The 23,246-nt window shown below is 38.2% G+C and overlaps 1 protein-coding gene across 4 annotated transcripts in view; it reads right to left on the reverse strand.

Annotated features, from left to right (window-relative positions):
• EIPR1 (EARP complex and GARP complex interacting protein 1) overlaps positions 1-23,246 on the reverse strand; it is a 114,150-nt gene that overhangs the window by 77,794 nt on the left and 13,110 nt on the right. For all 4 annotated transcript variants that reach the window (XM_030490928.1, XM_030490929.1, XM_030490926.1 and 1 more), the window contains exon 3: positions 20,938-21,070. In XM_030490928.1, coding sequence (XP_030346788.1) covers positions 20,938-21,070 — 133 coding nt within the window. The remainder of the gene's footprint in view (positions 1-20,937; positions 21,071-23,246) is intronic.

Consider the following 23,246-nt stretch of genomic DNA (forward strand, 5'->3'; position numbering starts at 1 on the left):
GGGCTTTATCCCATGGTACTCTATCAAGCAGATCCCTGAAGAGGCCAAAGTCTGCTCTCCCGAAGTCCAGGGTAGTGAGCTTCCTGTGCATCCTCCTCACCACCCTAAGGATCTTGAACTTCACCATTTCATGATCATTGCAGCCAAGGCTACCCTTGAGCTTCACATTCCCCACCAGCCGCTCCTTGCTGGTGAGAACAAGCACTTCTCCTCACTGGATCTTCAAACACTCGAAGGAATTTATCATCCATGCATTCCCAAAACCTCATGTATAGCTTACACCCTGCTGTGTTTTTTCTCTAACAGATATCAGGCTGGTAGATCCTGACTCTTGGGTCAGCTCCTCATCCACCCCCATCCACTCCAGCTTGTCATTAACACGGAAGGTGACACCGCATCCTCAACTCCCCTGTGTTCCTTCCTGAAGAGCCTGTATCCTTCCATTCCAATACTCCAGTCACAGGAGCCATCCCATATCTCCATGATGCCAGTAAGATTATAGCCCTTTTATATCATATATTCACATTGAAATCCCCCTGAAACTTGATGTCACTGAGGCTCCTATAATACTTAGGCATTTTGAAAATCGTCAAAAGCCAGCAATGAAATGAATCTGCTTGAATTTTTAATGTGAACAGCAATTCTACATAGGTTCTGCATTTGTTTTCAAATTATTACTACAGATGCTCCTAAGGAGCAAGATTGAAATGTACCTTGATACTCCAGGCAGATGAGATTTGCTGCAGTAGTGAAAACAAGTTATCAGATTTCCAGATTTTGCAGACCTATCTGTGCCATTTCTTAGAGTTCAACATATTGTGTCCTCTCTGGAAAGCTGTTCAGCTGCTCTGATATGATGTGTATCTGATGCCATTTGCTCTTCGAGAATGCAAGAGAAGCTTAGCTTTTTCAAACGTAATTTGACCACAGATTTCTGTATTAATGGCTGTTATTATGTAGTATGGTAAGCAATCATTTTTTTATATTAAATTTTTATCACTAGAAAGATTGCTCTAAGTCTTGTATATTAGAACATATCTTTAAAATACAATTCTAAAACTAAGGATACCTATCAAACTTACTAGGGATCCCAACAGCACAGTAGTCATTCTTTCTCAAATTGTGGAATTAGTTACTTTCTTCTGCCCACATTTACAGATACAGAAATTAAAAAATACCTACCTATTTTTAATTCAGAAATGCTCAGTGAGGTCTGACGTACAGGCTGGCACAGAAATTCACATGCAGAATTTTGTGCCAGTCCATGCCTGTTTCACTTCATCAAGACTAGTGGTGAAGGATAAAATTCACTGGGCATCAGAAAGGGACAATACTAAAAGCCAACACATACAACTCCTTAACACTCAGCACAGACATTATTCTCTGCTTTCAGCTGGTTTTGAAGATGCTCACAGAAAATGACAGACTGCTTTCCAGCAGCTGAATGACCATCCATCATGAACAACTGTACGTGCATCACAAATGTTCAGATTCTAATTTTAATTTTTGGATGAATTCCAGAATTAGATACATGGCTGAAATCTGTAAAACAGAGACTTGATTCAGAGCGGTATTAATTTCTTCTTTCACTTTTTATGTAGTTATCTAAAGTTCTGACACTTTATTAATTCCCCGATGTGTGAAATCAAAGTGGAATTGCCGTGGCCTCCCATAGAAGTAATTTTAGATATGGCTAGCCTTAAGGAAGGCTTAATTTCCCTTTATATAACGATTTTTTTAAAATATACCATTTTCTCCCTGGTAAAAGAGAAAGCAAATGCTACTGCTGAGTGAATGTGTCACTCTTAGACTTGTGAAGTAGAGCTTTTCTGCGTGTCACAATTCTTCTTAATCAAGTAACCACTAACAATGAATCTACACGTATCCATAGACACAAGATAACTCTCACTGCATAGAAATCCAAATCCCACAACAAGCTGCTCATGGCTATATGACAAGCTCGCTAGCAGTGTATGGTATTTCTGGAGTTACCTGTATAGCCTTATTTCCCCAGTGATATCACAATTTTAAAATCCAGTATTACTAAGTAATTTCACTACCACCTCTGTAGTGCCATTGCTTACCTAGAATAGCTACAGGCAAAGAGAAACTCCAGATTTTCCCATCTTTTACTCTCTTCACATCACTCTACTGCACATATACATACAAAATCACATCTAGATGTAGAGAGCTAGATGTACTATTCCAACTGCAACAACTCCCTTTTAAGCACCGTTTCCCAAGTTCATCAATACTGTCTCCTGGATAGAGAATACCATCTGCTACAATGATTGTACAGTTTCATCTACCTGGTTCTGTTGAAATGATCCAGGTTTACAAACAAGCAAACCAGAATTCAAGAAATAAGCAAATAACCCCACATTTTGACAGCACAAAGTTAGGAGGGAACTACACATGATGCTGGCAGGAATGAGGGTGCAGTAACCAACCACAGGAAACAAACTTTGGTGAGTTCAGACAAAGCCTAAGAGAGATAACCATGGCTACAGAGCATGAGGCTGTCTTTAGACGCCTACTTTACAAGTCAAGCAAGTGAGAAAACTCTCTGCATGAAGAGCGTGCAATTTGCAAAGGGTCACAACTTGGTCAAATCAATACCAATTTTCACTGCAGCACTCAAAAGAGCTTCTCAATGAGGGCTATTTCCATGACAATTTTCAGCTTTCTACTACCAGCTGTTCCAACACTGAAAAAAAGTAAAAGTTGCAGACAAGTGAAGCATCCCGTTTATCTTCCTCCAAACACTGTACCCCTTGGAGAGCTGCTCCAACTTAGTCACCTCTGAGAAAGGAATAAGCCTGGAAAAAAAAAACCTGCTCAAAAAGTAAACATTAACAGGAAGTTATTAATGAGAGTTTGAAAAGAAACACATACATAACATTAACTACAAGTACTCGTTACTCCTTTATAGAGTTACGTCACACACAATAGATCAATTCACTGTACTGTTGCTGGTGGAACGCAGTAGCCAGCACACATTCCTTAACAACTACACAATCATTTTGGGATTAGGTGCAAAAAGAAAAACGTGGCTATAAGAACACAGACTGCTGATTCCAGATGGAATGCATTTGCTCCGGACAAAAAGTCACTCCTGCCCTTCTGGTAAGTTACTTTTTGTTTGTTTATGAATTTGAAGATTTTTAAGGTAGAAGGGATTGTCTATGCACTTCACACAACCCTTGATTTTGCTGCAGCAATTCCTACAGTTAGAGACTCACATAATGAGAGAAGTGAGCTCCATCACATTTCCGGATTTAGGGAGAAGAACCTAAACTTTTAAGTCATTCAGAGTTATCGCAAAGATTCCTTAAGAAAATGCCACAGACTGCAAAACTACAAAGAACTCAACTGAGCAATCATATTTATACAAACTCTTTGAACGATACTTATTAAAGAAAATAAACTGTAATAGCTTTAAAAAGGACATTACATGCAATCCCAGTAAACATACTAAGAAACCAATTGAAATCTGGAAAACTGGTGCAATAAATCAGAACAGATGCATGAGAAAGATGCAGTCTAGTTTGTCATTGTAGTGACTAACTGTTCTCACTTAGACCTCTATTTGGTTTTATATTCTTGAGAACAAAAAGCCATATTTGCTATGTTGGAGCTATAAGTGATTTTCTAATTGAAGAGAACCCAGTAATTTCATCGTTTTCTTACACTGAATCCCTTTAAGAAAATTCTCCCTCCCCAAATATGTTTTTTTAAAGGAAGCTGCAGAAAGAAACTATCCTACTTAACGGCTTCATGGTTTGAGTCTTAACATACACAAAAGAAAAAAAGGCAAAAAAAAAACAGCCCACCTGAAAGTGGAGACATGTGTTACTAAAATATTAAATAGAAAACCCAAAAGATATATATGGAGTATAAAAAACAAATCCTCACCGGAAGTACAGATGCTAATCAATACTCCGCAGTTTCAACAAAGAAGAGGTCTGAGTACACACAGAAACCCACCCATTGGCTCCATTTGCCTTCCTCTTTCAGGTGTGGATTGAGGCACACCCAGAAATCGGCAGAAGTCAGTAAGTACTATCACTTATCCGTGCTGCCTGCTACCAGTTCACCCACTGGAGTCATTTCTTCAAAAGTGAAGTTAGTATCTTTTACAGGCAGCAAACAGACATGTTAGAAAAAATAAAGGAAAATGATGAGTGATTAAAAACAAGTCAATCTTTATTATTTGATAACAAAGTTTAAAACAGGATCTTAAGAAGTTAACCCTTCTCTTAAGCTAAGTTTTTAGTAGGTGTTGCCATAAAGAGAAAAGTGTAAGAACAGAGTTAAATGGACACATAAGAAATACTACCACCTGCTCCTCCCACCCCCATCCAGCAGACTCAAGTGGATTTTGATCCCAATTAAACAGGTCCACATCAGCCAGCATTACAGCTCACTGCTGTTCAATCATCCACCTTTCATTCTTCTGGCGCCACTTGCTGAATAAAACCTATCACACCACTGAAGCATGCTCTGACATACAGAGCAACTGCAGTCTTGTGCTGTCAGAAGCTTACAGCAGTCGCCCAAGGCAGACCAGATCCTGCTCTGCCCAGCTCTCCCTAATTATATAATTTTACAAAGCATTAATTGTTCTGTTCAGTCTTTCATTATGATTTTTCTGAACTAAACACGTGTGATAAATCCCCCTTGATTGTTTTTCCTTCTCCCAAAATTCCAGCCGGTTATTGCTTGTCTCCTATTTGCTTTTCGAATAATTTCTAAACACATTTTGTATGTACATTAGTAATTCAGTATTTTCAAATTTATTTTCTTAAATCAATAGCTATACACATCATATGGTGGTATCTACAGGAACCATGTTTTCATTTTACTTTCTGCTGTCATTCTACTTCATTCCCCTGTATTTAACCTTGAAACCTGAATGACAATGCTTCCTACATCACTGCCTGCAGACATTCACACCGAAGCTGAAGGAGCTGAAGTATCAGTGCCTGACAGGTTTTGCTCTTTGATCAGCTCAGGTGGTGCAAAGCCAGCTGGCTGCAGCTATTCTGTTGCCCAGGGAACAACAACTGAAGTGTATACTTCCTAAATCTGCACAGGAGGCCCTTCTGCAGCACTGCCACAGCAGCTCTTGCTGTGCAAGGCTGAAGTGGTGAAGCTGCTATAGCTACAGCCCAGCTGGTGCCCATTAATGCTCTCAGTATGACAGGAACAAGCAGCTAGCGTTCAGAAGCCTCTTTCTTTCCATTGACAAACAGAGTTATCGCTCTTCCTTATTAATCAATGTAAACATCCTCTCCTAGTTTAATAAAATGAAGAAATAAAAACCAAATGATTCAAGTGTCCATCTTTTATCTTTCCAAAAAATAACAACCTTGTAGCCTTTTTAGTCAATTCATAAAAAGACAAACCATATTCTACTTAATCGACAATATGTCCTTCACAGCAAAAGAGGGGGGGAAGGAGGGAGAATAACACACCATTCTTTTTCTGGGTTAAGAATTTCATCTTTTGTGCTAAAAGCCTCTGAAGTCTTTGATTTTACATTTTTCTGAAATACATGGGGTGAGATATATGTAGGAATAAAGAGTTGGAGGCAGTTTAATTTTTCTTTCCATCACTTAGATGCACATTTTAGCTACCAAAAGACAGCCTTTGATTTTTGAAAAATACAAACATGGAAACAGGGCGGAACATAACACAGCAGCTCACTCTGTAGCCTAATAGAAGTATGTTTTCAAGTGGAGCTGAAAGTAGAAATAATTATTAGAAAAACAGTAACATGCAACAGTCCAGACATTCATACACAGGACATCTGCCATACTTTGCTGTTGTCCCATTATTCCAACCTGTGGAAAACACTGCATAAATCACAGCCTTCTCATTACCATGTAGACCACAGGTGATGGTAAGTTTACGTTTACTGCACACCAGTACACTGCGGAGAGGGACTTAGGTCTCTAGACAACAGGCTCCCATGTTTGCATTGTGTAAACAGATGTCTAAGGAGGTTTTAAAAATCTCACATACTGGACAGTAATGCAGAGAGAACGATTTAAGCATGCGCGAAGGTGTGGGGTATGACATGGAAAGAGAGGTAAACCCATCGCGTTGTATGGAAACAGGACACAGAACCCACAGAGAGCAGGCAGTCAGCAGGCTGGAATATTGGAGAAGGCATAAATTGCACTTTTTTTTTTTTAATGGTCTGATGTTTCTTATGCTATCCACAGGTGACTTGAGACAATGTTCCAGCACATACCTTTCTTTTTTGGGGGGGGGGGGGGGGGGGGTATGCTCTGCAGATATACATCTATTTGAGGGAGCTCAAAATTTACTGACTGCATTTCTGGAACTCTGCCGTATGAGGACAGCCCAAGTGAAGAATTGCAGCCATCGCTATATTGATGAGCTGAACTTTGCTCTTCAGGCAGAACCTGGCTGCAACACTGTAAAAGCTGCTCAGCAGCACAAATAGGCATGCTTTCTTTCTGACACTTCACATGACCAAATCTCATAAGTCACAACGATGACTTACGGCTTGTTTGATACCTCAGATATATCTCTCTAGGTATTTCAACAACGTAGGGAAGAATAGAGAAACTAGGACTAACTACATGCTTTCCTTTGTTTGTGATAATCTTCCTGCTATTGTCACCACCAGCACACTGTATCTGCAAGAGTGGGAGCCATAAAATCAACTAGGTATCAGCTGGTCATATAAAAAGCATTGTGAGATTTAACCCTGTGCTGAGGAGAACTGCACAACACACCAATAAAAGTTAATGAACCATATTTACATGGTAGCTTCCATCATCACTAAGGCCAGCGAAGCTGAACACCATTATCAATGTTGGGGAATAAACAAGTTACAGACATGCATACACCTGCGGAGCTATGACCTAACTGGCATCACAAGAGATGTGGTGGGATGGCTCCTATGACTGGAGTGTTGGAATGGAAGGATACAGGCTCTTCGGGAAGGACACAAAGGGGAGACGAGGATGGGGATATCACCCTCTATGTTGATGACCAGCTGCAGTGCGTAGCACTCTGGTTGCGGATGGATGAGGAGCTGACCAAGAGCTTAGGGGTCAGGATTAAAGGGAGGTCAGGGACATGTGACATTATAGTGGGGGTCTGGTACAAGCCACCTGGCCTGGAAGAGTAGGTGGATGAGGCCCTCTATACAGATAGGAATGGCCTCATGTTCACAAGCCCTGGTCCTCATGAGGGCTGGAGAGAATTTGGCTTCTTCAGCCTGAATGAGAGAGAGGAGAGACCTTCTAGCAGCCTTCCAGTACCTAAAGGGGGCCTGCAAGAAAGCTGGAGAGGGACTTTTTACCAGGGCATGTAGTGACAGGACAAGGAGGAATGGCTTTAAACTGCAAGAGGGTAGATTTAGATCAGATACTAGAAAGAAAGTATTCCCTGTGAGGGTGGTGAGACTCTGGCGCAGGTTGCCTTGAGATGTCCCAGCCCTGGAAATGCTCAAGGCAAGGTTGGATGGAGCTTTGAACAATCTGGTTTAATGGAAGGTGTTGGAATTAGATGATCTTTAAGATTTCCTCCAACCCAAACTATTCCATGATTGTATGAACACTGATACTTTTACACACGCAAAAAAGGGCAAAGAGAAAGCAGGAGTCACATGGAGGCACACACCAACAGAGCCATGGCAGCTGTCAGTTAAGCAGGGTTAGATGACAGCAATACACTAAGGTTCCCACCAAATGTTTCATAAGGTACTAAAACACTATTCTCTAGCAAGTTAATGGGAACTGCAATCCACTTATCCCCCCTATTAAATCAGGCACCTTAGTAGACAGTTGCACATTCAGTGGTCTATCTTAATAACCTTTAACATCCCCATTCTACTCCACAGGAGTTCCAAAGACAAATACAACAACTTCACAGTTCATGGAAATCTACTTCAAACAGGACAGATATCACTATATCCAACACAAGCAGTCTGTGTAGCTGCCTCAAGCTTGCTGGACCAAGCTCTAGCCACTACCTTGATTGGAACAGGTAGGTTCACCACCCCTTATACCGACCTTTCAGAGTCTCCACTTCACACTTTCCCTCAATAGAAAGCCAGATGGGTGGCCACTATAGAAACACACAAGCTTTCTTCCAGCAATAACTTGTGATTCAGAGCTTAGATCTCAGAGGCATAATCTGTTTGTATTTTTACAATACCTACCCAATTTGGGTAGCTAACTTTCAGATGTGCTCACACATCAAGCACGAGTAATTAATGGACGAAAATAATTATAAACAATTAGTAGTTAGATACAGTATCATTTGATTTTCTATTCATGAAGTCAGTTACAAATGCTACAATAAGAAACCTAGTTTTAATAATACAAGAAAAATACATTACTTATGTGTTTGGGTTGGGTTTTTTTTAGCTGAAATCCACCTACCTGACATCTCAGCTAGCACATCCAGGAAGTCCACAGAAAGAAAAAGAATATTGCCCTATGCTAAATAGCAGTTTTCTCAACTTGGAGCATTCAAACAATACATGGTGTTGCTAGTCATTTGCTAATGACTATGCAGTTCTCCTCATCTGTTTACAGCTCAGAAGTCCTCATAGGAGATAAACCCATAGGGTTTTTCGTAATCAAACTCAAGTGGAGAAAGACAAGACACATAACTCCTCCCTAAAAAGCTTGTAATCTAAGAAGAAAAAGTTAAAATATAACCAAATAAAAACAAAGCCCCAAAAGACTTGCTGGGCTTTTTTTAAGCCCTAAGCTATTCCACAGTCAAATCTTCAGCTCAGGAAGGGATACAATTTCTTTCCTAGTACTGAACAAATACATTTTATGTTTATTCCAAATGCAGAATCTATTGGGGTGTGCAATCTGATTGGAATTAAAGAGGCATGGCTTTTTAAGAGGGACAGATCAAGAAGGTGAGAAGGGAGAATTGAACTTAATGAACGACAGCAACTAGAGTGCATGGAGCTCTGTGGAGGGATGAGGGCCAGCTGAGAGCTTATGGTTTAAGATTAGAAGGTAGAGCAATGTGGCAACATTGAAGTTGGTGTCTGCTACGGGAAGGATGAAGCAAAGGATAATACAACCTTCAGACAAGAAGAAGGAGCTTCATATTCATAGGTGTCAGTCCTCATGTAAGACTTTAACCACCTCAGTGTCTACTGGAGAGGAAATGCAGCAGGATACAGGCGATTTCCAAGTACATTAATGACTGCCAACACCAGCGATCAATGAGACAATGGGAAGGTGTTCTGCTGTACCTCAGAGTTACAAATATCAAAGAACTGGTCAGAGATACAAAGACTGAGGGGAAGCCTAGGCTACAAAGATCATGAGATGGAGGAGTTCATCTTGATCCCTGACATGAAGGAACAAGGCAGATAGCAGAATCACACATCACCCTGGGCTTCAGGGGATCAGACTTTGGTCTGATCAGGGAACAGCGCTGGAAGAATACCATGGAAGATGGTCCTGGAGAGAAAGGGGATCCAGTAAAGTTCTCTTAAGAGTCTGCCAAGTAAGTGACACTCCTTCAGTCTCTCCAGCTTTTCAAGGAAGATGGGATAAGGGGAAGCTAAATCAGGCTATCTTTCTGCTATTATTTTCTGCCTAAATCAGGCACAGAAAATGGAATGCATGAAGGATGAGATCACAAGATGTCTTAATGTTTACTGGAAGGAACTTGTATAGTATACTTGATTTCGCTTGCATGATTTGGGAATACCTCTGAAGTCTAATACAAACCAGAGAAAAGCAAGCTCCTAAGTTTAACTTATTTAACAAGCTAGCTGGACAAGAATGCCTAAACACATACTAGAAAGAGCTTATGTGTATCTGAAAAACGTTATTTACTGAAACAATAGCATTGACTGGAGATGGAGAAAGAAACATTTTCTTTCAGTTTATTATACTAGTTCAGTTCAATATTTGAAAATTTTGAGTTAAAAAGCTATTTGAATTTGAAGAAGGAAAACCTTTTATCTTGTTCTGAGCTAAAAGGAAAAAAAAAGTGGGGGAGGAGAAAGAAACCTCCTAATGCCGAAGGACAGAGCAGCCTGGTAATTCAAGATCCTCTCCCAGTGACAGTTCTAATTCAGAAGCATTTTATCCACTTTCTGTATTTTAGAAGCACTCTTTTCAATATCATGACCATCCTGTAATACTTCAATTTCAGTCATTTTCTCTCCTCCCTCTTCTTTCTGACAGTAGTTCTATTTTGTTTCACAGCACAAACGTTACAATTATCAGGGTAACGGCTGTCGAATAAAGATGAAATCCTAAATCAAGGGATAACAAGCATCTGCGCTTCAAGTTAATTATATTATGTATGCTCCCCCAGTTCTTACATTTTTCCCTGTGTGTCTGCTTTTACACACTGGCTGACTCCTACAGCAGTCTTACATATAAGCTTATAGCACAGACTTGAACAGCAGTTAACATGGGCCAATTTCTCAAGCCATTCACCACTTCTGTAGTGGTTTTCCACCATATAGATCAGATCATCAATCATTTCAGCTAGAATTCCTAGAAAAATAACAGGTATAAGCTACGAAGAACATAAGGAGAACACCAAGCACATTTATTTCTCCACTCGAACTATGGGAATAAACTTTCTTCTGTACATCTCACCACTACTGCTGAGAAGAACACTGGAGAAGATTTAGAGATGCATTCAAATTCCTTCCCTGATTTAATGATTGTACCATGTCACATGGCTGTACCAATGATTTCCCTACATGGATGTTTTCACTACAGAAAAGGAAAGTGAAACCAGTGAAGTCAGTGTCATCTGCTGGCTTCAATACTAAGCAATTGAAAGCATCACCAGCAGCATTATTTCCGATACTCTTACTGATGAATTTTCTCTGCAGGAAGTTTTTTTTAATACACAAGTTTACTGTGCGATAAATGCAGTGCACCAGACAGCCATAACTCACAGCAGAATTAATGTTTTAAATTAACAGATTTTAAATGTAAACTTTATTTTCCTTTTCAAAATTAAACATCAGATTTGTGTTTGTATGCCTCTGTTTTGGATATACAAACCCAATCTAATTATACCGAGTCTTCATATCTACTGCACAGTGGCATCTGTCCTGTTTGATAGAGAAAACAGAAAACCAAGATGTGTGCTCGCACACTTGCCTGTCTGCATGTGTGAAGCTGCGGGTAACAGCTTTCTCCATTCGCACTTTCTTTCGCCCTCTGGTGGCTTTGTTTGTCCCTACATGTAATGGAAGTGCAGAACCTATTTTTGTAGGAGTTGTGAACCACATTTGCACTGGGAAAATAAATCTGTTTCCACATATATTCCAATGGATTTGAACAAGAAATTGAATTCCTCAGAGAAGCAGGGGCAAGCACACAGAGATGACAGCAACCTAGAAAATTATTTGTTAATATTTAATTTCAAAGTGGTCTGGGAAAGGTTTCTAACCAACTTTAAGAGCGCTGCTGTCATTAGGCAGTCACTTCACAGCTAGGCTATTTTTATTGCAGTGCTAACAACCTGAATTAAATTAAAAAATATAAAAATCTCAAGATTATTACACTTGATAGAGATCTTGCTCTTAAATTTCATTTTCCTTTCATTAGTAAGAATTCATCTAACTGTCAAAGGTATCACATTCTATCAGTAAATTGTAACAAATACAGCTAGAACACATATTACAAATGCAACGTGGGGAAAGCTAGGAATAAAAGCCTTAAGTTGAATGCTTGGTAAGATGGTTCTGTTAGTCATGTTAGTACAGCAGTAAATGCAGTTTCAGCTAAAGCATACAAATTAAACTATTTAAATGTTCATTTTGCCTTCACCTGATGGTGCATTTCCACCAGCAGTTAAGGTTAACCAGATATCAATGGACATTCAAACATTTTAGGGCTGCATTTCCTACTAATACATTTCTTTGTACATTGTTTAAGTATTTCCTTCGTGAACAAGACACCCTTAGAACAAGGTGGTAAGTATTCTTCCAAATGATTTTAGGATCTGTGACTGCCATCTTAAAAAAAAAAAAAAAAAAAAACCACCAACAAAAACCCACAACTATGGCAAATGCATATTCACTTCTTTCTTTTTGACCTTGCATTTCCATGTATTGTTGCACATAACCTGCCTTTCGCCCTCTGATCCTGCAGGAATTTTAAAGAAGAAAACCCTAAGAGAAAAAGCTGATGAGTGTTCTTCTCCAAGCAGTACAGGATAAAGTATTCTGTGAAAAACTGCCTTCCTTCAAAACAGTTGCCATTTTTTGATTGTTCTCAGTGAGACTGAATTCACACATTTCAAGGATGACAGAAGAATCAGACAGCACGTGACACCAGCATCTTTGCTCAGGACTGCCTATGGTTCCCAATGTCATCAAGAACAAGAGAAGATGCCAGCTGTTTTTTAAAAACAAAAAGTTCTGCTGAGCATCATTCAAGTACAGGTGAAAGAATCACAAGCAAGTCCTAAAACAATTCTTCAGTACATTCTATAAAATTTACTGACATTATTTAAGAGTTTTACTTATGCCCTTTTAATTAGTCAAAGCATGAACATTTGTTAAACCTCAGATTACTCAGAACCTCTCTATAAACTCAGAAATTACGCTACTGGCAGAGACCTTTGGTCCCAAATCTAATTGAGGGTTTAGTATTTGAAAACAGTTGGGGGGGAAAGGGGGGGGGTGGGAAGTACCCTCTTCGGAAGCAAGAGCTGGGATAAATTAGACTATTACCATCGTTAGACACAGATTTTTGCCTCAATGAATGTGTGCATCTAATACCCAGTAACTAAACATTCACTTCAAATTGACAAGTGTGAAGCTTTCTTTTTAATTCATCAGCATTCCTTAAGACACACCTGCCCAATACCTAGCAATCCTAATCACAACACAACCATCCTATGGAACTAGACACTGTATAAATGCTATACAAAAAGGGTAACTGTTCCAAAACATCCTCTTCTCTAGAAGGACCAAATTATCTCTAAATTATCTTAATTTTGTAGAATAAGCTGCACAACAGAACCACCAGACTATGGAGATCAGCAGAACAGAAATTCTTGACCATATTCTTCACATCTTAATTTGTTTCATATGTATCTATACCATGCCTTTTCTCTAATTTCTCAAGTACTTGCATGTTCCCCTGCAATACATTCTCCAAAATGAGCAACCTGTGTATTGTATAACAATCTGTAATGGAGAACCATGACAGAGATTTTATTTTTTGGCAACTCAAAGTCAGGTACATTTCCACAGCTCTGAGGCCACGAGCACAGCTAAGCTCGATTTTTTTTTTTTTTTTTACAGGGTAAGCTGAAAGGAGGAGACTGCACTCCAACTACTCACAATGTTCTTGGACTATCTTGGGCATCATTGCCTGAAAGTGCTAGGTGGCCCACACCAAAACTGCTCACAGAGCATCTGAACGCTTTAATAGTAGACATTACTGAAAGTCAGTCCCTAGGTGAATGCTGTGGCCCTGTTCACATTACTGGAATATATATATAACCTTAAAATATTAGTCTAATCGCAGAATCATAGAATCAGCTAGGTTGGAAAAGACCTTCAAAATCATCAAGTCCAACCATTACCCCAGGACTGCCAAGGCCACCACTAAACCCTGTCACTGAGGGCCTCATCTAAACAGTTTTTGAACACTTCCAGGGACGGTGATTCCACCACTTCCCTGGGCAGCCTGTTCCAATACCTGATCACCCCCTCGTATGATGAAATTTTTCCTAATATCCAATCTACGCCTCTCCTGGCACAGCTTAAGGCCATTACCTCTTGTCTTTTCATTTGTTACTTGGGAGAAGAGACCGACCCCCACTTCACTACAACCTCCTTTCAGGTAGTTGTAGAGAGATAATATCCCAAGACTATTTATTTTATTTTATGGGTTACAATTTCCAGCAAAAAAATACCATTATAAAAAAAGAAGAGCAGCCAGTTGTCTAATACCATAACTTGATTATTTAATATTAAGATTTTTACAGTCAGCAGGTTTTATCCCCCACAGTCAGCAGGTTTTATCCCCCACAAGCTAGCAGGTATGGGTTGTTCTCTTCTTAAATCATTTTCAGTGTTGATATAGCTCACACACAGACAATTTCTACACCTACTCCTACCCTGCTTGACATCATTAAAGTAAATCATCCCAAACATCAGACTTTAATGCTGTTACTTTTTGTGGCCCACTATGTCACATTCTGATTTTCAAGTTTTCAATTACATAAAGGTACTCTCATGGCTGTGAGAATACCCTTGCAACCCAATTCACAATTGCATAAACAATCAGCATAAACATTTTGTTTAGTTTGCCAGCATAGTTCAAAACAATAAAAGAGAAGTTTAAGTCTCCAGACTACTGTTCATCTTATAGCAGCATCAAAATTAAAGGTAGAAACAAGTTAAGAATTAACTAATTATTTCACTGATCATTTCAGTAAATGGCATGGAAAGGAAGAACATAAGGCCTCCGGGAAGTAGGGGAAGTTGCCACAGATGAAGAAACAAAATGCAAAACAGAAAGCACTGATCAAAAACCAGAACAGACAGACATTTAATCACAATATTTTTTTCTATTGACAGACACTACAGAAAACACGTACAAAATGCTAACACCTCAGAGCCATGGCTTACCACTAACTTTTCTACAGCCTTCCACAGAACTGATTACCCAAAGGCTACATACCACCTTATACCTTCTTGCTTTCTCACAAGTGGTTGCAGCAATATGCATGTCCTTTAAGTGACATATCCCTTATTTGGTTTTGAGATCTCCTTCCTTCAGGATCTCCTCATTTTTCCAATTATACTATTTCCTTCATTTCTTCACTTTGCTTTTCAGAAAGCATTTTCCCCATTAACATTAGTTAATGTACACTGCCATTGCAGTACACATTGTACACTCGCATTGCCTGCAATTATGCTCTTGAGATACAGTCATTTACTTTTGCCTTCCCCCAGCACATCCTTCCCCTGCTCGGAGGAGACACAGCTAAGCAGCTGCTTACAAATCACTTCCCAAAACCTCACCTTTACAGTAATGAAGATAGGTACTAGATCAAATTAGAGGTTCAGCAAGCAAACTATTTTCTACTAATGCAGAATTTTCAAGTTGAATCATTTCTCTATTTCCTCCCCTGTATCTCCTCATCACTCCATCTAAACCCACCAGTTTGCCTTACCCCTTGACTTCTCAAACAATTTTGCCATCTCTTCTAAGCATCTGTAAAACATCTACCAAAATGCAGTAACTAGACAAGTAACTAGCTATTATATAGTATTCAAATTTAAACAAACCACTAGTTTCTCACTGACATTCATCAGGATCTCAGAGCAATGCATAAATCTTAGGTTTTGCTCTAGCTTATAGGATATAATGAAAGCTATATTCAGGTTCTGTCAAGAATAAAGTACAAACTATCAGATTAAGAGTTCCCTTTATATTTACAGAAAAAATATTTTAGAATGATAGTTTTTTTCCAAACATCACCATGAACATTCACTCTTTACTGAATATTCTACTGTGCAGAGACCAGACCCAAGTCCTTTAGGAAGAAGCCATCCATTGCTGGCAAACTGGCACGGCTGCAAAACTCTTCAAATGGCCTACAGAAAAATCCCTCTGCAGCCCGTATTCTTTTAATGAAATTTACTATCCCCTTAGAAAATAGTCCACCTCCATTTTAACAGTATCCTAAAATGGTGGATGAAAGAAGGGGAGAGGTGTATAAGCAGAAGAGCAGATTAAAATGAAATTCTGTGAGAAACAAAGCATATGGCTAGGCACACACACACTCTCAAAACATACATACAATCTTTACCTGTCACTATGCATCCACCTAACTGGTAAATCTTTCAAACACCTGACAAGAGTGTGTTATAAACTGGACTGACAAAGAGGGAAATTCATCATTCTCCAAGTTCATGTTAACCCAGGGATCCCACATTTTTCAGACAGCCCTACAGCTGAGACTTTCATCACCTACTTTACATACAAGAACTGTATTAGACACACTCTAGTCTGTTGAGTGTTACTATTTCTCCCTGCCTCAGAACACTATCAGAAGTCCATTCAAATGGCTTTCCTATTTCTCCTCTTGCAGCCTGAAACTTCAGCTGTGATTGTATACAGATCATATTCCAACAGGGTTTAGGGCTTTAGTTCTCAAGTGACTCTGCTCTAGCATGATCTACAGGGTTTTGACATTTCATCTTATCACATGAAAAATTTATCCTAGCATAGGCTAGGATGCTCTTTTGAATAGCAAAGGAAGACTTCTTTCAAACTTTAAGCAGTAATACACATGTGAAATGATTTTCCCCTTAGTGAGGGAACAGAGTTCTTGGATGGCTACCAACTTCTTGCACATTTGAGCACCCATTTATCTTCATTTATAAACTTATTATTATATTTAGTGTACCATTATTCTCATTGGTTTGTATCATTATTTGAAGGGTACATTCTTGACCCTCACCCCATCATTATTTTTCTCTGATATTTAAAAGTACATTTCTACTAAGACACTATAATCTCCTTAATTACTTTGTCACCTTTCTTACTCACTTTTTTAAAAAAGTGTCACTCCTTTCACCTTTTAATTAAAAAAAAAAAAAGGTAAAAAATGAATAGTTAACTGACTACAGATAGTCAGAATAGCAAAAAAAGAAGGATGGTACAAAACTCCTAGAATTATTCTGACAGGGATTTTCCACTAAATCCAGCATGCTTCATTTTAATTCTGGGCCCCTGTGAAGCAAATGATTTGATTTCTGCTTTGCTGAACATAACTTTAAGATATTGATAAGTATCAGAGTCAAATAAGTGGATGCAAAGTAAACATTAACCAATCAAAATGCAACCGTAGCACTCTAGTTTATTGCCACTTTTATCATCATCAGAAACTCTGCACCTTGTACTCTTCTCTCAGCAATCCATCCTTTCAGCTTTATCTTTTAAACCTAATCTGTACCATACTGAACTTTAACAATCTACAGTTAGAAGACTACCAAACTAATTTTTTCCTCTTTTTTTTACCTACTTTAAAGCTGTCAGTAGCAACCTTATTCTTTGGCTACAGCCTGACTACTATTTGAATACAAGACAAGCAATTTTTAATGGCAAAGGTGGCAAATAACAAAAAAGCAGAAAAACACCACCTCTAATAAATTACTGGATCTACCAACTACACATCTTGTCTATTAGCAATGAAAGTTACACAGGAATGTTCTTATTACATTTCTAGCATACAGTATCACTGAGTATGTTAGAAATGCATAGTATAGGCAAGCAGTGTGTCTCCAGCGTAACAGATTTCTGATCTTTGCTAGAAGTTAGGCAAGATTACACATAATGAGTAAGCCTACCACTTGATAATAAAATCATTTTCCTATAACATCAGGATGAACAGAATAAAATTCTCTGAGAGATATATCCATCATTGGTGGGAGGAGAGACCACTGTAACTGAGACAGGAACTGAGTAGAATAATTTCTCTCATTGCAATTATGTGATTTTTCTAAAACAGTATTATCAATGTGTACGTATGGGGAAGGGGGGAAAGATAGTTGTACACTTTTGTCTTACTATAAAGACAAAATGGCCTGCAAAATGGAATTTCTGGTTGATATCCAAAGATGTATTTGTTCCAATGCTATTAGAACAAGTATGATTCTAGTCAATATCATCATTCAGAATTAAAAGATACAAGGCTTTATTAATGACGCAATGTCAAAATTAGAAATCAAAGTAGTAAATACTGATGCTAACAAGAAAAGGAGTTCTCCTTGGGTTTGACTTGAGAGAAAAGAAGCTTCTTCCTTTTTAAAACCAACTTATATAACGATACCCTGGTAAAATATCTTGAACAAAAGAATACAGAGCAGCATTTAAATTAACTTTATTAATTGTTCAGAGAATATAGTTCTCAATCTGCATATTCAGCAAGGATTTAAATTTCTCTGTGACTTCTTGAGATCAAGAAAGTTATCTAAGCCACCTTATCTTACTTTTTAAGGAAGTTACTTTTCCTGAAAGCATAAAAATTTAAAAGAGATTGAAGAATCAATATACCAGTAAATAGTAGATATTCCAACAGGCTATATGTAAAATGGAACTAACTCTTATTTGACCTGCAAAAATAAAAAAAACCAACTGTAAATCCCCCAGAGGGTGACAAGGACAGATTGTTTCTATGTTAGCATCACTTCTGTTGAAGGAGGTTTCCTACCTGCAAGATTCGAGGGGGAAAAAAGCCTCATAACTATGACTTTGGAAGCAGCTACTGTATATACATATATCAGTGGAAGAGACCTTAAAGATCGTCTAGTTCTAACCCCCCTGCCAATGGGCAGGGACACCTTCCACTAGACCAGATCACTCACAGCTCCATCCAACCTTGAACACTGCCACGGATGGGGCCGCCACAACTTCTTGGGGCAACCTGTGCCAGTGTTTCATCACCTTCACAATGAAAGTTTCTTCCTAACATCTAATCTTAATCTCCCCTTTGACAGTTTAAATCCATTTGCCCTTTTCCTATCACTACACGCCCTTGTCCCTCTCCAGCTTTCTTGTAGCCCCATTCAGGTACTGGAAGGCTGCTAGAAGATCTCCCTGAAGCTTTCTGTTCTCCAGGCTGAGAACTCTCTCAACCTGTCTTCATAGGAGAGGTGCTTCAGCCCTCTGCCAGAAGTACAGCGCTCAGACACGAAAGCTGTTGACAGTACCTATGACTCTTCCTGACAGCATCATCTCATTTGACTAGTACTTCAATGAGGAAAATAGTTAAGAGTCTTTAAAATAACACAAATACAATACATAAAAAGGCATTTTAAAGGTTTCGATTGCTTAATTCAGTTGCATTACTACTTGAAATAAGTTGTCTGCTAAACTCAGTATACCTTATTATTAGAACTCCATGCTGTGTGCTTTCTGTTCTATACATTTCTAATTAGAGTCATCAATAATCATTTAAGAACCAGATCTTGTTTTCCGCAGCAAGTTTATGGATGATGTTTCTAAATGAAGATGCATGAAGTATAAACAATAAAGCTTAATGTTCAGAAACTAGGTAAACTAAATCTAGAACACAAAGCAGCTAGAATAGGAAACATGCATATGAATTAATAGGTCCAATAATGGAAGTCAGAAATCTCACAGAAATTTAGAGTGTTTGGATAGAAGCTCAATTCTAGCAATCTCAATAAGCTCTCTCCCAAAGAGGATTTTCAATTAATATGCATATTGCTATAAGAAATTGCTATAACGTGCTATAAAGAACATAATTTTATACTCTTTTCTCAAAAAGGCCTGTATTTAAGTTTTGTTTCCACCATACTTTCTAGAACAATACTTGAACTCTAAAATAGATACAAGTAGAATAAAGTAAGACTGATTAACATTAAACGGTACATTACATGAAATAGTAGACTTGATAAGCTATTTCATATCATCTTGCCATTCAGTTACATAGGGAAAGAGAGATACATACATTTTTAAAAATATTTCACACTATTCTGTGCAGCATAACATTCTTTAAGAAAAAAATGTGATTAACTAAGAAACACTCGAGAAAGAAACTTAGAAACTTGTTCTGGTTTTCTCCAAAGGAGGCTTCAGACAACTTTCTCAGATTCTCCTCTGAAACTAGCCAGAAAAATCAAAGACAACTTCAGAATTTCAGGCCTGATAACTGCTTTCACATTTTCTCTGTGGATCATTGGCAAGGGGAGGAAGTTATGTCCAGTAAGTCAACCAGAGATCAACAAGTAATAAAACAGGCTAATACCATGTCAGTGCTCTTAGTCAAAATGCCTGCAATCGTTCTCAGTTTAGAAAACAGAAAGACCTCTTTATTACTTTACTTATCTTCTATAACTGTCCTTAGAAGAGTCACGTAAGATTTGTGAAATTCGCATTCTAGCACTTTTATTTCAATCAAAAAGAACTAGGAGAACCAAGCAATCCTGGAACCTTCTAACATAGCCACAAGGTTGAGCAGCGGGAATTGACATCTCTACAGCTGCCCGCAGATGCACAAAGCCTGAAACTCTCTACCTCAATTCTTATATTCTTGGACTGTATTTCCATGAAAGAATGGACTAATATTTACTAGAAGAAATAGTATTTACTCCAATTGAAAGCACAGATTTCTTGCTCACCAGAGAGAAAAAGACTTCCTTTATCAAACGATGCAAGCGGATTTTCCAAGCCTCATGACAGAAAATCTTCACCCAGGAAACGCAGAGCAATCCTTAATCTCAACAGCTGTGCACTTAGCATTAGGTTACAGAAGCAGCATTCCTACTGGTTTTGGTGAGATATATAGATAAGAATTTATAGTTCTCTATGGGCATATCTACATTTAACATATGACAAATGACATTATACACAAACTTCACCCGCCATTTTAAACAGAGCTTGATCCCTGGCGGTGTTCAAAGCCAGGCTGGACAGTCTTGGGTGACATGGTCTAGTGCGTGTTGTCCCTGCCCATGGCAGGGGGGTTGGAACTAGATGATCCCAAGGTCCTTTCCAACCCTTACTATTCTATGATTCTATGTTGGCATGATGTTGTTTTGAAAGACATTTACTTCCACTTTCAAAAGCAAAGCATATAAAACAATAAAAAGAATGATGCCTAAAATAACAGAAATATATTTTATTTGCCATTCTTCACATAATCAGACAAGCCACACTTTTTGGTTTTGCTGCTTTGCTTGACATGAACGCCAAAGTAGACTTCTAACCAAGATGACCCTCAGGATACGAGACAAAAGAGGTATAAGCGAAGGTACAGCAGATCTTTTGAAAAATGCCTGTGTTGATAATTCCAAGTTAAAGTGTTTATACACAGCTAGATAGTCAAACTTTGCACATTCAAAAATATCAAAATACTTAAATGAGTTATATACAGTTAGAGAGGACTTACTTTTATTGTAGCAGGTTGCTAGTACACCTTTATCTGCAGGACTGGTACTAATGTGCCAAATTTCACCCACTTGATGAAGGAGAACATTTTTGTTTATAATGTTATTTTCATCATCAAAATCTATGATGTGAATCTGCAAATACAATAAAAGAGAACATTAGGGTTTCAAATGTTTTCCTGTGGGTCTTAATTATACACGATGACTGCACAGAACAATTTAATGAGAATTTTATAACAGATATCTACTTTAATTAATTGTTATACTAACAATTTCGTATATCATTGATTTCATGCAGGATTAACTTCTCTAGAAAAAACACAAGCAATTTCCCTGTTTCAAGGAAATACTGTGTTTGTTCTCAATTTTGCAACTTAAAGCTCGAAGGTGATTTCTCATTTTATGGCTAATAGTAAATAAGCCACTTGTATTGCAATTCAACACTTACAGCAATAAAGAGAAATAACAACATTGCAATCCTTAGTCTAAATGTCTTCACCAATTCTATACCCAAATCATCAAATTCTAACAACCTATGAAGAAAGGAGAGAGGGAAAGAACTCTCACTTGAAACAAACACTGTCAACTCAGCAAGAAACTTTTTGAGAGTTCACTTCAGCAATCACATATCTGTACCAACATATAAATATGTAATACTTTTTGTACTATATGGAAAAATAGAAACATTGAACTGAAAGATGAAGAAAACCAATAATGTTTAAATATATAGGTATGGGTTTTAAGAGACATACAGCTAGGTTTGCTTTTTGTGATTTTGATTTTTGTTTGGGTTTTTGTTTTGTTTCTTTAATAGGTCTACATTATTTTCATTTTTCCTCCTGATTTTTACTTAGTTGTTTTTCTATAGTTGCCTCAGAAACAGAAGAAATTGAGAAAGATTCCAGCCTAGCACAACATACACAAGTAACTTTACCCATGGGACTAATTCCACCAAGCTCAACAGTGGACAAATAAATTCTAGAAGACTCATGGTTTTTAGAGAACTGTATCCTCATTAAAAATTCATCAGCAAAGTTGGGTGAATAATGAAAAGAAAATAAAAAAATGAGACATCCTATCTTAATGACTGAACTAAGCCTACTGAATCACTGCAAAAATCTTAGCTAAATAATAATATATAAAATATTCTTAAAATACAAAAGCTGCTAAACAGGTCTCAACTTAAGCCTAAATTGGTAATATTACATACTACTTTGTTGGGTTGTTTGTTTGGTTTTTTTTTTTTTTTAAGGACTGAGCTTACATGTTACCTTTTCTTTCTCATCCAAACACTGTCATCAGTAGCTCCTACAGCTGAACCCAGGACCTCATCCTTGAAATATAATGCTAGATCCTCATCACCTTATATTGTTCTTCCATTCTGTAATCAAAGGCATATAAGCACTTCTGTATGTGATTAGCAAGCTTTCTTTCCAGACTTCATTTGTTGCCCTGAACTAGAAATCCACCCAGGAATCAGGACACTATCCATAAACCCCAACAGCTGCCTATCAATCTTCCTGTCCAACTCAAAGACTGACCCTCCTGTGTTTCAAACCTCTCCGGAGTAACATCACCTAGATTTATCTACTATTTCACTTTATTTTGGTATTCTGTACATCCCCTCTCTGATCTATTCCCTGTATCACAATTCAAGAGTTTGTCTATACAAAAAGCTCTTACTCCTTTCATTAGAGATCAGTTTAACCTCATCCCTGGTTTTTGGTTTTAGGGTTTTGGGGTTCTTTTTATAAAAACTGAAAGACACCATCTATTCAACTTTCTATGCTGCTCTTATCAGATACATTTTGATGTTGCGAACAAACTTGCAACTCAAACAGTTGGCAAGTCAAACAGCTACTTTACAAGCATGAACTGGAAGGCAAACAATAGCAACATATTCACAATTCTAAGATAAAACAATTTTAACAGACAGCAAGAAGAGTAACTCCTGCTGTTATTTTTACACAGCAAAATAGTAATAATTGGCTTTCGCATAACAGAGAGGAGGGGATATCTCAATTTACTGAAGCAGGTATTTAACAGAGAAACAGTGCGAACTAGGCAAAGATATGTCAGGGAAAAGGGGGGAGAAAGGCAACCTTCTGCTGGAGTGAACAAAGTGTCCTGTAGCAGCTCAGCTTAAGCCCCTGAAGGTGAATCACAAATCTAAGTCACATTTACAAGTCACACACATTCTCCACCTACACTAACCAGGTTAAGAGAGTCGCTCAGGACATAAGCTAAGGGAGTACTCTTACTACCCCATCTAAAGCGCCACGAAGGCACAGATAACCAATTACTCCCCTGC

The sequence above is a fragment of the Strigops habroptila genome, chromosome 6, assembly GCF_004027225.2.
Source record: "Strigops habroptila isolate Jane chromosome 6, bStrHab1.2.pri, whole genome shotgun sequence".
In the NCBI taxonomy this organism is placed as follows: Eukaryota; Metazoa; Chordata; class Aves; order Psittaciformes; family Psittacidae; genus Strigops; species Strigops habroptila.